Source organism: Eriocheir sinensis, chromosome 7, assembly GCF_024679095.1.
Source record: "Eriocheir sinensis breed Jianghai 21 chromosome 7, ASM2467909v1, whole genome shotgun sequence".
In the NCBI taxonomy this organism is placed as follows: domain Eukaryota; kingdom Metazoa; phylum Arthropoda; class Malacostraca; order Decapoda; family Varunidae; genus Eriocheir; species Eriocheir sinensis.
Genome location: NC_066515.1, coordinates 13,368,660 through 13,384,394, shown reverse-complemented (window position 1 = coordinate 13,384,394; position 15,735 = coordinate 13,368,660). Strand labels below are relative to the sequence as shown.

Below are 15,735 nucleotides of genomic sequence, written 5' to 3'. Positions count from 1 at the left end.
AGAAGAAGAAGAAGAAGAAGAAGAAGAAGAGGAAGAAGAGGAAGAGGAAGAAGAGGAAGAGGAGGAAGAGGAGGAGGAAGAGGAAGAGGAGGAAGAAGAATAAGAGGAGGAAGAAGAGGAAGAGGAAGAGGAGGAAGAAGAGGAAGAAGAGGAAGAATAGGAAGAGGAGGAAGAAGAGGAAGAAGAGGAAGAGGAGGAAGAAGAGGAAGAAGAGGAAGAGGAGGAAGAAGAGGAAGAGGAGGAAGAAGAGGAAGAGGAAGAGGAAACATGGAAACATGGAAACATGGAAATGCAGGCAACATAAAGCCTATTGGCTCATTGCGAGGTCGCCGGCTTGGGTGATTTAATCTGCTCGACCGCCACTTGGGGCTTGGTGAGCAGATGAAAGCACCTCGATATTGAGGAGCAGATGGAAGCCCCTCGTTATTCAGTTTACTCCTGACGCAGCGAAATGACGGTCGATTCTATATTTGAAGGAGTTGATGGTATTCGCATTTACTACTTCTGAAGGAAGATTGTTCCAGTGGCGGATGACTCGGTTTGAAAAGAAACTCCTTCCAATGTCTGTGTTACATCGACTCAACTGAATGGGTAAACCGTTATTTCTAGTTCTTGAGTTGGTTTGCAGTTCAAAGAATTTGGAGTAATCGACGTTATTGAACTTTTTTAGATACTTGAAGACTTGAATCATATCCCCTTGTAGGCGTCTTTTCTCCAATGTAAAGAGATTGAGTCGCTTGACTCGTTCCTCGTACGGTTGAGCCCTGAAGGTTGGAATCATCTTTGTGGCGCGTCGTTGAATCCTTTCCAGTTAAGCAATGTCCTTTCTGTAATTGGGAGACCAGAACTGCACTGCATACTCGAGGTGCGGTCTTACCATGGAATTATACAAGGATAGCATCACGTCTGGTGTTTTACACTCGAAGTTCCTCGCTATGAACCCGAGCATAATGTTGGCCTTGTTGTATGCTTTTTTACAGTGATTCGCGTGTTTCAGGTCACTGCTGATAGTGACTCCAAGGTCCTTTTCCTCCTGCATCGCTTGCAGAGGTCTCCCATTCATGATGTATGTGTGGTTACTATTTTGGGACCCAATGTGCATGACTTTGCATTTGTCAACATTAAAAGACATTTGCCATTTTTCAACATTAAAAGGAGGAAGAAGAAGAGGAAGAGGAAGGGGAGGAAGAAGAGGAAGAGGAGGAAGAAGAGGAAGAGGAAGAGGAGAAAGAAGGGGAAGAGGAAGAGGAGGAGGAAGAAGAGGATTTACATAGATTTACATAGAAAATCAGACCACACAGACCCCATGGTCCAGACTAAGTGGTCCGTCCTTAAACCTAAGTGATTTTACATTAATCAGATGGCTCCAAAACGTTGCTTTTCTACTCTAGTTAATATTAAGTTCATGGAAGTGACGGTCGAGCTTGTTTTTAAAGGAGTCAATCGTGTTACACTGGACCATTGATGGTGGGAGCTTATTCCATTCTCGCACTACAACGTTGGTGAAGAAAAATTTGGTGCAGTCTGAATTTACTTGTCTACATTTGAGTTTTGTGCCATTGTTCCTCGTTCGCAAAGTGTCATCGATCATAAACAATTTTGTTCTGTCTGAATTCGTGAAACCATTAAGTATTTTAAAACATTCGATCAGTTTTCCTCGGAGGCGACGTTTCTCAAGAGATAACATGTTAAGGGTGGAAAGCCTTTCTTCGTAGGATTTGTTGCGCAAGGAAGGGATCATTTTTGTTGCTCGACGCTGAACACCTTCTTGTTTAGCAATGTCCTTTGCATGGTGGGGAGACCAAAACTGTACCGCATATTCCAAGTGGGGTCTGACTAAACTATTGTAGAGCGGAAGTATTACATCTTTATTCTTGAATAAAAAGTTTCTTTTAATGAAGCCCAACATTCTGTTCGCTTTATTTGCTGCATCGATGCATTGATGTGAGAATATGAGGTTTGACGCGATTTTAATCCCCAGGTCCTTAACGCATTGAACGCTTGTGAGTTTAACGCCGCGTATTTCGTAATCGAACTTCTTATTTTTTGTTCCAACTTGAAGGACCTGGCACTTGTCTACGTTAAAGGGCATCTCCCATTTATCCGACCAAGTTGAAATTTTGTGCAAATCCTCTTGGAGGCTTTGCCTGTCTTCGTCAGTGAGAACCGAGTTACCAATCTTTGTGTCGTCTGCAAATTTACTAATGCGATTATTGAGTCCAACATCCACGCCGTTGATGTAAATAATGAAGAGCACTGGGCCAAGAACCGAGCCCTGAGGGACGCCACTAGTGACCGGCGCCCACTCTGAGTTAAATCCGTCAATCACAACTCTTTGTTGTCTGTTGCTCAACCAATTCGCGATCCATTGGTTTACTTGACCGTCAATGCCTATTTGCTTTAATTTATAAAGTAATTTATGATGTGGGACTTTATCAAACGCCTTCTGGAAATCAAGATAGACTACGTCCAATGATTTGGTTACGTCATAAATTGAGAAGAGATCGTTATAAAAGGTCAGTAGGTTTGACAGGCAGGATGTTTTGTTACGGAAGCCATGTTGTGAATCCCCAATTAATGAGTGGCTTTCGAGGTAACTCACAATTTTGTCTCTAATTATGCTCTCGAGTAGCTTACCTACAATTGAAGTTAGACTAATGAGTCGGTAGTTACCTGGTATTTTTTTGTCTCCTTTCTTAAAAATCGGTGTCACGTTAGCCTTTTTCCAATCCGAAGGGACGATGCCTTGTCGCAAGAACATATTGAATACGGTAGTGAGGGAGGAGAGTATTTCGCTCTTTGTTTCTTTAAGCAGTATAGGATATACTTTGTCGGGTCCGGGACTTTTATTTGCTTTAAGTGAATGGAGAGCTTTAAGGACTTCATCGGTTGTTATTTCAAAATTAGGCAATGCATACTCGAGATTTACAATAGTACTGGTGTTGGTGGTAGCGAAAGGAAGACTGTTAGTATTAAACACCGAGGAAAAGTAATTGTTTAAGAGGTTTGCAATGTGTTGGCTGTCAGTTACTAGTGCACCGTCACTGTTTGTTAAATGTCCAATACCACTTTTGATCGCCTTTCTGTTGTTTATGTAACTGAAGAAAGATTTCGGATAATTTTTACAGTTGGCTGCAATATTTTCATCATATCTACGCTTTGCCTGACCTACTAGTCTTTTTACTCGTCGCCTGGCATCATTATAAAGTCTAATGTACTCGGGCGTGCTTTGTTTTTTCTTTACCCTGTAAAACAATTTTCTCTCATTGACTGATTGTTTAATTTCGCTATTAAACCACGGTGGGCTTTTATTAGTGTTAATTCGCTTCTCGCACAAGGGGACGAATGTGTTCTGCTGAGTGAGTCAGTGATTTTTAAAGCTTAGCCAGGCTTCCTCTACGTTGCCGTCATCTGATAGTTGTATTTCTGTTAGTTTTTGTCGGATTTCTACGAAGCTAGCTCTTTTGAAATTGGGCACCTTTACTTTATTTTCAGTCACTGATGATTGAGCTCTAATGTCGACGCGCACTAATTTATGATCGCAAGAACCGAGGTGTTCTCCTACCGTGACATTACTGACTAGGTTATCTTGGGTCGTTATAACAAGGTCGAGTATATTATATTGTCGAGTTGGCTCAGAAACCATTTGGCTTAGATAATTTTCTTCTAGAAATTCGATCATTCTATGTGACTCGCCTTCTGTACCTGACAGTGTCGCCCAGTCGATATCTGGAGGTTAAAATCTCCTAATATCAGTGAGTCGTTGTTATTAAGTGACTACCTTAAGACGCTGTACATTTCAAGGTCGTCATCGAGTGATTGCCCGGGAGGTCTGCAGGTGACAGATATATTTAAATTGACTTTTGCAATGTTTATTCGCACGCACAAATGTTCAACGTTACTGTTTCCCGGTGTTTTGTCAGTGGGTTGCAAATAGCTTTTGACATAAAGGGCGACGCCACCGCCTCTACGGTTTACACGATCTTTGTTGAAGAGTCTGTAGCCATCTATGCTGTATTCGGAACTTAAATCAATATTTGTGGTGTCGATAAACGTTTCGGTTATAGCAATTATGTCAAAATTTTCTGTTAGAGCAAGACATCTCAGTTCATCAAATTTGTTTCTTAGGCTACGCGCATTGAAACTAAGGATTTTTAAGTTATCTAGAGGCTTGGTAATAGAGGTGGTGGTACTTGCGGGCTCACGGTTACGGGTTTGTTGCGATGTACGGCGTCTATTTACACGGGCGGGGTGGAGGGACGTGGCTGTGACTCGTTCTTTGCTCGGATGACGCGTACTGCGTCGTTGAGGAGCCTTCCGAATCTGGCTGCCCCGATGGGAGACAGGTGCAATCCGTCCCTGTGGAAGAGCTCACTTTGTCCATAGAAATTGTCCCATGCGTTGAAGAACTCCACGTCAAGCTCCCTACAAAGAGTCTGTAAGCGGTTGTTTAGGCTGAAGGCCTTACTGAAAAAGTCGCTCTCCGCCCAAGTCCGTGGTAGAACTCCTGAGATCAATATGTTAGGGGATTTAGACTTATACTGCTGGATGAGCCTACGGTACTTCTCCAGGAGTTCCTCAGACCGGGTCGTGGTGACGTCGTTCGTATCTGTGTGAATAACAAGAAGAAGAGGAAGAAGAGGAAGAAGAGGAAGAGAAAGAGGAAGAGGAGGAAGAAGAGAAAGAGGAAGAGGAGGAAGAGGAGGAAGAGAAGGAAAAAGAGGAAGAAGAGGAAGAGGAGAAAGAAGAGGAGGAAGAAGAGGAGGAAGAGGAGGAAGAGAAGGAAGAAGAGGAGGAAGAAGAGGAAGAGGAGGAAGAAGAGGAAGAGGAGCAAGAAGAGGAAGAGGAGGAAGAAGAAGAGGAAGAGGAGGAAGAAGAGGAAGAGGAGGAAGAAGAGGAAGAGGAAGAGGAAGAGGAGGAAGAAGAGGAAGAGGAGGAAGAAGATGAGGAAGAGGAGGAAGAAGAGGAAGAAGAAGAAGAAGAGGAGGAAGAAGAGGAGGAAGAGGAGGAAGAAGAGGAGGAAGAGGAGGAAGAAGAGGAAGAGGAGGAAGAAGAAGAAGAGGAGGAAGCGGAGGAAGAGGAGGAATAAGAAGAAGAGGAAGAAGAAGAAGAAGAAGAAGAAGAGGAAGAAGAGGAGGAGGAGGGGGGAGAGGAGGAAGGAGAGGAGGAAGAGGAGGAAGAAGAGGAAGAAGATGAGGAGGAAGAGGAAGAGGACGAAGAAGAAGAGGAAGAGAGGAAGAAGAAGAGGAAGAGGAGGAAGAAGAGGAAGAGGAGGAAGAAGAGGATGAGGAGGAAGAAGAGGAAGAAGAGGAGGAAGAGGAGGAAGAAGAGGAAGATGAGTAAGAAGAGTAAGAGGAGGAAGAAGAGGAAGAAGAGGAGGAAACGGAGAATGAGGAGGAAGGAGAAGAGGAAGAAGAAGAGGAAGAGGAGGAGGAAGAGGAAGAAGAGGAAGAGGAGGAAGAAGAGGAAGAGGAGGAAGAAAAGGAAGAGGAGGAAGAAGAGGAGGAAGAGGAGGAAGAAGAGGAGGATGAAGAGGAGGAAAAGGAGGAAGAAGAGGAGGAAGAAGAGGAAGAAGAGGAAGAGGAGGAAGAAGAGGAAGAGGAGGAAGAAAAAGAGGAAGAGGAGGAAGAAGAGGAAGAGGAGGAAGAAGAAGAGGAAGAAGAGGAAGAAGAGGATGAGGAAGAGAAAGAGGAAGATGAGAAAGAAGAGGAAGAGGAAGAGGAGGAAGAAGAAGAGGAAGATGAGGAAGAGGAGAAAGAAGAGGAAGAAGAGGAAGAGGAGGAAGAAGAGGAGGAAGAGGAGGGAGAAGAGGAGGAAGAGAAGGAAGAAGAGGAAGAGGAGGAAGAAGAGGAAGAGGAGGAAGAAGAGGAAGAGGAGGAAGAAGAGGAGGAAGAAGAGGAGGAAGAGGAGGGAGAAGAGGAGGAAGAGGAGGAAGAAGAAGAAAAAGGAGAAGAAGAAGAAGAAGAAGAGGAAGAAGAAGAGGAAGAGGAAGAGGAAGAAGAAGAGGAAGAGGAGGAAGAAGAGGAAGAAGAAGAGGAAAAGGAGGAGGAGGAGGAAGAAGAAGAGGAAGAGGAGGAAGAAGAGGAAGAGGAGGAAGAGGAGGAAGAAAAGGAAGAGGAGGAAGAGGAGGAAGAAGAGGAAGAGGAGGAAGAGGAGGAAGAAGAGGAAGAGGAGGAAGAAGAGGAATAGGAGGAAGAGGAGGAAGAGGAGGAAGAAGAGGAAGAGGAGAAAGAAGAAAAGGAAGAAGAAGAGGAAGAGGAGGAAGAAGAGGAAGAGGAGGAAGAAGAGGAAGGGGAGGAAGAAGAGGAGGAAGAAGAGGAAGAGGAGGAAGAAGAGGAAGAAGAGGAAGAGGAGGAAGAGGAGGAAGAAGAAGGAGAAGAGGAAGAAGAAGAAGAAGAGAAAGAGGAAGAGGAAGAGGAAGAAGAAGAAGAAGACAAAGAGGAAGAAGAGGAAGATGAAGAAGAGGAAGAGGAAGAGGATGAAGAAGAGGAAGAAGAAGAAGAAGAAGAGGAAGAGGAAGAGGAAGAAGAAAAGGAAGAGGAAGAAAATTAATAGCGGGGTATACATAAATGATGCGTGTGTACGATATTTGTTTTGCGAGTGGAGATGTCTCCATTCTTCATCCAAACCTGAGACAAGCGACAGAGGGAGGGAAGGGAAAGAGAGTTGCCTCCGTTTTTTTTATACCCTTTTTAACTTTCCAGTAGCTTCTTTTCACTCATTATTCACTATTGTTTTACACTATTGATTCGGAACCAGTACTTAGTGTTCATGAGCATTATTGTTGTTCAGAAAACTGAGTACGATGCTAGGTGTTACGAGCGCGAAAATTTGAAAACGTCGGAGCTTATAGGGTTAAAGCTTATTTTCTCAAAACATCGAATGTTTTAATTCATACAGCATAGGCTCCCAAATTACTGGATCAATCACAGTGAATCATACACAATTTGAAAGAGTAAGATTTGTAAACTTTTTTGCCTAAAACTAAAGAGGTAAAAAAAAAAAAAGTGATTTTTTCCATATATAGACTGTTTCATTTTTTTTTCTTCTTCCAGAAAACCTAATTATAGGCGCCTCCGTGAATGAGTGGTAAGCGTTCCTGACTACTACTCCGCGGCCCAAGTGCGAATCCCGGTCGGGGTAGTTTGTGTGCCGCTCACCCAGCTGTCCATCTTCCCCTTCGAGATAGTCGATATATATTGAAATCTGGGGAAGGTAAACTGTGGCAATCCCGGGTTCTTACCTCCCACAGGCTCAAAGGGTCAAAGGTACGGAGGTGAGCACCGTAGCCATGAGCAGCTATAGCGTTTGCACCCACCTTTACCTAATAAAAAAGATATGCAAATTTTATCTAACAAAAAGCTATCCAAATTTGTTTATGGCGTTTGGTTTGCCAACATGTAAGGTATAAATCTATCATTTTCATTATATTTGCAAGGTATAGCCTCAGTCACACATTCACGATCTTGACTCCCGGCGCCGTCCCGACGTTCGATATGCCGATAATCCTGGCTGCGTGACCTTGAGTGTAGCGATGGGTGTGCTGCTGCGACGGCGTTACGCCAAGTAACGACGCTATTAAGACGACATCTCGATGGGTGCGGACGGTGTTCCGACCGTCGTATATGGGGAGCGATGACCTCCCGACATTATGGCCGATAGTCCTAACAGAAACCAACCGGAAAAGGACGATCGTAACACCATCTGGGGGTGATAACGACGTTATTAGGACTGCTGGCGATCATCTTGAGACCTCTTCACCTGTGTTCAGATGACAATAAAAAAGGGGGCGTGCCCACCATGGACCTCACTTTGCCCCGCATGGCCTTCTTTGCAATGTTTTTATATTCCTCGAGACCCTAATTGTAGAGGATGGGATTATCAGTCAGCCACTCCCCGAGCTGAGCCTCCACTTCATCCTCCAGGATGACGAGTGACACTTTTTTCTTGCTCCTGGGCTTGCCCTTGGCCTGACTGCCTACCTCCTCCTCTTCCTCCTCCTCCTCCTCCGTGTCTTGCAGGCTGGGTGGAGGAAGTTTCTCTTCAACTCTGCTCACAAATATACTTTTATCCGGATACTGGAAGGCGTAGGCGGCAGGGTCAAGGGTTGCTGGACAAGCAGTGTTGATGGTGGCAGGGCCATGGCAATGTGATAGTGGTGAACTGGTGGGCACGTGTTCGATGTTAGCTTCTTTGTCTGCACCCATGGTTAATGCAGGAATAAAACTGGAGCGAAAGAGGGAGCGCGAACCGGAAACACCTGTTTATATACCCCCGGCGGCCGCCACTCCATCTCCGCCCCGAACAGGTGCTCGGCGTGGCGCCGTTGACAAATCTGTATGCAGTTGGTTGGGTGACAACGCTGCCAGACGTACGTTACGACCACCGTTAGTAGATCCCCTTTAATGCCGACAATTGCCGACTACGAAACGACGTTGTTGCGATGGACATCCGACGTTCGTGGTTTCTTGCCGGCGGATGACAGATGTCGTGGAGGGCGCCGTCGATCTTTTTGACTATTTAGAGGTAGATAGTTTGCTAGTTTTCTCGTGATTTAAGGCGATATTTAGTTCAGTTTCCGTCTTCATTCAGAAGGAAGATAATTTTGCGTTTGCACAAAGCAGAGAAGCCAGAGAAAAAAAAAATATGCGACCAAAATATGAAAAATATATCCTTATTATTGAACAGCATAAGCTGAAGATATGTCCAGATATTTCCATTTGAAAGTGCTTTCGTCATAGGAAGGAAATATAGACATAATAAGGTTATTTTATAGTATTATTCAGTTTAACTCTTGCATCAGGATGCTATAGATAGCATAAGGAGGGCCTTAATCAAATTCTTTCATAGCCCATCGACAACCCAGCCCCCCACGACCCTTCCACAGGCTGCCGTACTTCGAAGCTGTGCTGAGTGAGGTGCACCGCATAGCGTCATTGGTGCCGCTTGCAGTTCCCCACGTGGCATCCAAGGACACCGAGCTGGAGGGCTACAGCATCCCTAAGGTTGGGCTCTACGAGGCAGTATAGCATGCATGATAATGTTAATGACAATAATGCAAATGATATTGCATGACCAAAGGATATATATAATGTATTACAATAATTATATAAAATAATATAGAAACATTAAGATAATGAAAGTGATAACAATCAAAACACAAAACAACAAAAAACAATAGCTGTAATATAACAATTATAAAAAAAAATAAGATAGAAACATTAAGATAATGAGAATGATAATAATCTTAACACAAAACAACAACAACATCAACTACTACTACTACTACTACTACTACTACAACTATAACTATTACTACTACTACTACTACTACAACTACAACTACTACTACTACTACTACTACTACTACTGCTGCTGCTGCTGCTGCTGCTGCTGCTACTACTACTACTACTACTACTACTACTACTTCATGCACTACAAATCATCATCATCATCATCATAATAATAATAATAATTATTATTATTATTATTATTATAATAATAATAACAGTAGTTATCAATCACTGGGGACACACTCCGGGGATGCGTGGCCTCGCCCACCCTACGACGCCAAGCCTGGGGTTGGATTCTTCGAGGCAGCATAGCATGCGTAACAATGATACTGATAATAATGCCAAAAATATTGCATTACCTATAATGTACAATAGTTATACAAATAATATGGAAAGATTGAGAAAATAAAAATAATAACATAATACAACAACAACTACTACTAATACTAATACTACTTCTACTACGACGACAACTATTACTACTACTTCTTCAAAGTGTTTGTAGTTTCTTTGCTTCACTGTATTAGACACTAGGCGCACACTTAAAATTGTTTTTATGGCTCGCCTAACACAACGCCCTATCCGGCGGCCACGGCTACGAAATAGTTTCTGTGATTTTAGTGTGTTGATGCCCGGTAAGGTGGGGTATATAGTTCCACGCCTAAGGCTGAGAAGGAAGTAGTCCACTCAAATTAGGTCATGTAATGACCAAACCCGGAAATAATTGCTAAATAAATTATTTCACTTGCATGATGTTGAGGGAAATGCCTTACAACTGCATCATTATGCAAATTAGATTCCGACACTGAAGAAAACACATTTTCAGCTGTAACGTCCTTATTATTCATCTTAATCAGTGAATTCAAGTTCCTAACCCTATGTTTTGAAGGTCTAGGAACCATTATATTATTATATATACACAGAAATTAGCACTTTGTGTTAGATATGCATTTTATGTTGATTACTTAACATTTTATTATTACTACTTACCATTTTATGTTATGTTGACTACTTAACATGACAAGTAGGTTACATCATCCTGCTCGGAGCTATCCAGCCAGAAGGGGGAAGTGGAGTCGCTGGAACTAAGCTACCGTGAGTGGCCTTGCCCAAATGAATAGACTATACTTATTATATAGGAAATATATTATATAGGACGTGATTGTGTTAAAAAAAAGATTTCCAACATAGATTTATAACAATCCCATAATACTAATCTACATCACAACAGTATAGTTTTTAGATCGTTGCCACAACATGTTTTATTCTCTTTTCAAGTGTGATATTCTCAATAATGAACGAGGACGGCTGCATTATCTGTAAAGAACTGCTTTCAGATGCTAGGCCATTTTAAGGTTCTTTGTCAGAAGGGAGATGACATGACATGACATCCAGTGTGTTCCTGGCCAACATGTTCATGAGGCCTGTCGGTTAGCTTACACCAGTGGTTCCCAACCACTGGTGTTATTATAATATAATGGTGTTATTATAATATAATAACACCATGTTTGATATTTTGAGATATTGGGGATCCCAGGAAGAAACAGGGTTGGGAAAGAAGGGCTTACACAAATGCAAGACGGATAGCCCTGGATAAAAAAAAAAAGGTCCTTGCCACCAAACCAGAAATCTGTGTTTTGCTACCAGATGTGAAACAACTTGACTTAAGAAACATTGCTTATTCTGTGGACGGATTGCAGAGTATGATGGGACAAAGAGGGCATGATGTTCCCTGTGCGCACCATGGAATTTCAAGATACAGTTGCATAATTAAGTAACGACAGGAAAGATGGATGGTCAGAAGCAGTGGCTGGTAGGGTTGCATTTGTGCAAGATTTGCCGGCAGCAGATGCCATTTATCATCAAGCATGCAATGTCAACTTTAGAACTGAAAAGCAGATCCCAATGAAGTATGGCAGTGAAAGCACCCAAAGGAAGCAACTAAAACATGGAAGACCTGAGGACTCATTGAAACATGATGTCCTTCTTAAAGCTGCTCAGTTTCTCTAGGAAAACGATGATGAACAAGTGACATTGGATCTTTATGATAAAATGCATAAATGTCTTAATGGTACAGGAGTAGAGCCCCATAGCAACAAGCAGATAAAGGCAAAGCTCCGAGTAGTTTTCTGATAACTCATTTATGATACATATTTTACCGAGATGAACGGCAAACCAAATGTAGTGACATTTCGTAAAACCGCTGAATCGATACTTTTTATTTATTTTTATACGTAAAGACCTTACAAAGGACATCTCAAATGACGAAAAGCTGCGATTTGAGGAAACAGCTGCCAATCTGATAAAGAATGATATAAGAGCAAATGATGTACCTAGTGACTTCTATCCAAGTCGAGAGCAGATGTCAACAACACATGAAGGGATCAACTTTCTGCCTCCATCTTTTAAGATATTCCTGCAAGTGCTATTCGGTGGGAAGGCCATCGATGTTAAACTGGCTTCAATAGGGCAAGCCATTATGCAAACCACTCGCCCATAGATCTCACTTGCACCACTCCAACTAGAGCTTTAGATAAAACTGCACCATCAATTTGGGTCACGATTTCAATTTGACTCGCTTCACAAACATGGATTTATATGTTCATACTCCGAGGTACAAAAAGTATCAGTGAAGTGCCGTGGTAAACCATGGGATAGACCTTCCAAAGCACAATTCTGGACAGTTAATACAGCATGTTGCAGGCAACGTGGACCATAACATACGTACATTGGATGGTTCAGGAACATTTCATGGAATGGGTAACATCACAACCATCACCCTTGGAAAGATGAAGAACAAGGCCATTCCAAGAGTAAATGTGTCAGCGGATGAAATCAAGCAAGTTGGGACGATTAACATCAAGTATATCAAAGCACATCCGTCTCAGCAAGAGAAACTGACATATGGAGAGCTTATTGGTTTGGAAATCGTTGACCAAACTGTCAAAGCAGACCTCCTGTGGAAGACATCATTGTTTATCCATTCCCCTCGTCCTGCATGGAGTGGAATGGTGCAGGACCTCCACAGTGGTGAGTTTCCTATTGAATCAGCAATTGTGTTCATGCCTATGATTGACATGGATCCTACAGATGTCATGCATATATTCAACTTTAGATTTTATATCGCAGCAAACAAAGGAATGTGGAGCAACACCAATCGTGACATCTGATCAGCCGTTGTGGTGAAAGTCTGTTTCAATCATTCATGCAGAACTGACTGGAAGGGACGTGAAATCCATCGTTGTTCGTTTAGGTGGAATGCAATGAGTTTCCTTGGATGCACAGGTGACAAACAATGCAGTGAAACACATGCTTAGTGGATGGAGGAAAAAAACTGGTGAACTTCTCCTTCCTGACAGACATGTAACCAGACCCCAAAGAACTGGAGACTGTGCATTAAACTGCAAGTCTAGATGTAGCACCAGAAGATGCAGTTGTCGGACAAATGGACTGGAGTGCACAAAAGCATGCCGACAGTGCAAAGGTGAAAGTTGCACTAATTAACCGAAACCATACTTGGATCAGATTGATGAGTCATAAGAAAACACGGCCATTTCCAGTGTGGTGTGGAGAACTATTTTTCATGCGACTATATAGTAAATAACTTAATTAACATAACATATCCTGATACTGTATTAGGAAAGTACTATTGTTAAAAGAAAAGTAAAAGTTTGATTGTATGAATGCCAAAATTTTGAGACAGGATTATACTGAGGAAACTGCAGAAAATGTGTACCGTATAATTATCTTCATGGCAGGATGACTCTAGCTTTGTATCATTGTAAAACTTGTGTTACATGAGGCATATTGTTTGCAGAATTAACATAATACTAGTGGTATGTTAATAAGAAAGAATGCTTTTGTTTGTATTTTTCATAATGGCGGATCTAATTTGTGTATTTGTTTATATAAGAAGTGGTTTAATATTAAATTAATTGGTCTAATAAGGTTCTAAGACCTTCATAACATGGGGTTAGGAACTAGAACGAACTGATTTGAATATATAATAAGGAAGTTGCAGCTAAAAATGTGTTTTTCTTTAATGGCGGCACCTAATTTGTATAACGATGCAATTTTGAAGCATTTCCGCTAGGTATATTTTGGTATAATTCTTTTCTGGTGTTTTTGGGATGTTTCTTAACATCATGCAAGTGAAACCATTTCTTTTGCAATTTTTTTCCGGTTTGACCGGTTTGACCTGGTTTGACCTGGTTTGACTGGACTAAGGTGCTGAGAATAGCAGTCAGCCATACTGCGATGCACTGCACTGCACTGTCCGATGGTGGTGTATGGAGTGTAGGTGCGGATGGGGGAAGTGTAGTGTTAACATTAAGGTGAGGGTGATGATGCGGGTGAGTGGGGTCACAGGTCACGCACCTTATCCCGACTGAGGCCAACGTGTGTGTGTGTGCGTGTGTGTGTGTGTGTGTGAGAGAGAGAGAGAGAGAGAGAGAGAGAGAGAGATTTTTTAGGAGTAGGCTCTCAATAGCTTCTGTATATAGAGAGATAACCTATGATTATACTCATTAATTTTTATATATTGTTCAACATTTCAAAATCTCTCTCTCTCTCTCTCTCTCTCTGACACACACACACACACACACACACACACACACACACACACACACGCACACGTTGACACTGTAGAGAAAAAAATATATAATTGTAGGATTAGTTAAAACACGGAGATAGGCTAATATGGTTGAAGTTAAAATGTGTGTGTGTGGGGGTGGGTGGGAGGAAAGAGAGAGAGAGAGAGAGAGAGAGAGAGAGAGAGAGAGAGAGAGAGAGAGAGAGAGAGAGATTTTTTTTCAGTAGGCCATCAATAGTATCTTACGTAGCGGCATAACCTATTGTTATACTCATTCAATGCTGTTTATTTATTTATAGATAGATAGATAGATATTTTATTCGTCAAATTGTGATACATTAAATTTTGTATACAAAATGAAATTAATTTTGGCTTAAGAGCTCCCTAGTAGTTATTTGTACATTAAAAATAAATAAAATCAATGAAGCAAAAAAAAGCATTTAAAAACATTAAAAACATTACTAAAAACGTTACTTGGGCTATTCATATAAAAATCGTATACATGCAGTAATAAGTTCTTTCTACTTTTATCACAAACTATCATATACAGTTATTATGACTACTTACACCTAAAAGTTATAGTGATGATAGGTGGTTAAAGAGAAGAATGCTTTTAGGTACAAATGACTTTCTGTATTTCTGTATTCTGTATTGTACAGCACTTGCCATTTTAACACAGGATGCTGAACGATATAAAGCACAAAAATCTAACAGTAGGCCTTCTCGCTAAATAAACTACTTATTGATCGTCTACTGAAATAAAAGGAGTTAAGACATATTCCTAGAGTAGTGAACACCGTACATTTACATCTCATACACCACACAGTCGCCGGCAGAGTGGTGATGTTATAACAAACTATTATAATGATTAATTAAGATTGATTGATTGATAGTTTTTTGTTGCAAGTAAACAACAAAGGAAAAGGGAGGAGGAGGATATATAACCCCTGCCCTGGTTGGTTAACCCCTGCCTTGGAGAGCCAACTACGGGCAGGGGAGAGCGAGCGGGCATAGGTTAGTGTGTGTTCCTGCGTGTGTTTTGAGACAGCAGCACATGCGCACAAGGAGGGTCCGAGGGTCCTTTTTTTACTACTACACCGCACTCGCAGCCTGCTTCCGCTGTCTCCAATCTTTCGCTTCTATAATCTCTATTCGCTTTTGTCCTCCAAAGGGTGTTCATTTATGATATAAAAGATACTTCGTAAATTCATATAAGATAGTTACAATACACATAACTCGTATTTTATCAAAATTATAGGCATATTGATCAGTCTATTGGTCATACCCAATGCCTTCTATATACCACATACACCGAGTTTGACTTCTGCCTCCATGTATTCACATGTATAAATTAAGTATAATTGAGCATAACATAACTTTAATGGAAAACAAAGAACAATACATCCCTACCGTACATGATAATAAATAAACAAATTTTGTAGGAATAGCAGTTGAGCGGAGTCGTTTCAGTCCAAAAACTCTTCCAGATTCATAGTGACTTCGCTAAAGGGTCCTGATGAGAGCAAAACAAAACTTTGAGTCTGAATAGCCCAATACGAAAAAAAAATACTAAGTCATGTTTCAATATATATTTCGCGAATCGTTTTCTGATTGATATGTAATATTGTTAATGGAGGATTGAGTTCTTGCGGAGTAATCATAAATCTGCAATATCTACACTTCTACAGGGGTCACGGCATGAACAGTGCCCAGGAAAATAAACGAATATATATATATATATATATATATATATATATATATATATATATATATATATATATATATATATATATATATATATATATATATATGATTTGTTGAAAATGATTCTTTAATGTATTTTCTCGTTGC

At 41.4% G+C, this 15,735-nt stretch overlaps 1 protein-coding gene across 1 annotated transcript in view; it reads left to right on the top strand.

The window, feature by feature from the left end:
- The window catches only part of LOC126992673 (cytochrome P450 2L1-like), a gene marked incomplete at its 3' end in the record, with an annotated part of 136,790 nt that extends 127,785 nt beyond the window's left edge, over positions 1 to 9,005 (top strand). The window contains 1 exon segment of the mRNA XM_050851483.1: positions 8,888 to 9,005. Within this exon segment, the coding sequence (XP_050707440.1) occupies positions 8,888 to 9,005 (118 nt within the window).
- Between the last annotated feature and the right edge of the window lie 6,730 nt (positions 9,006 to 15,735).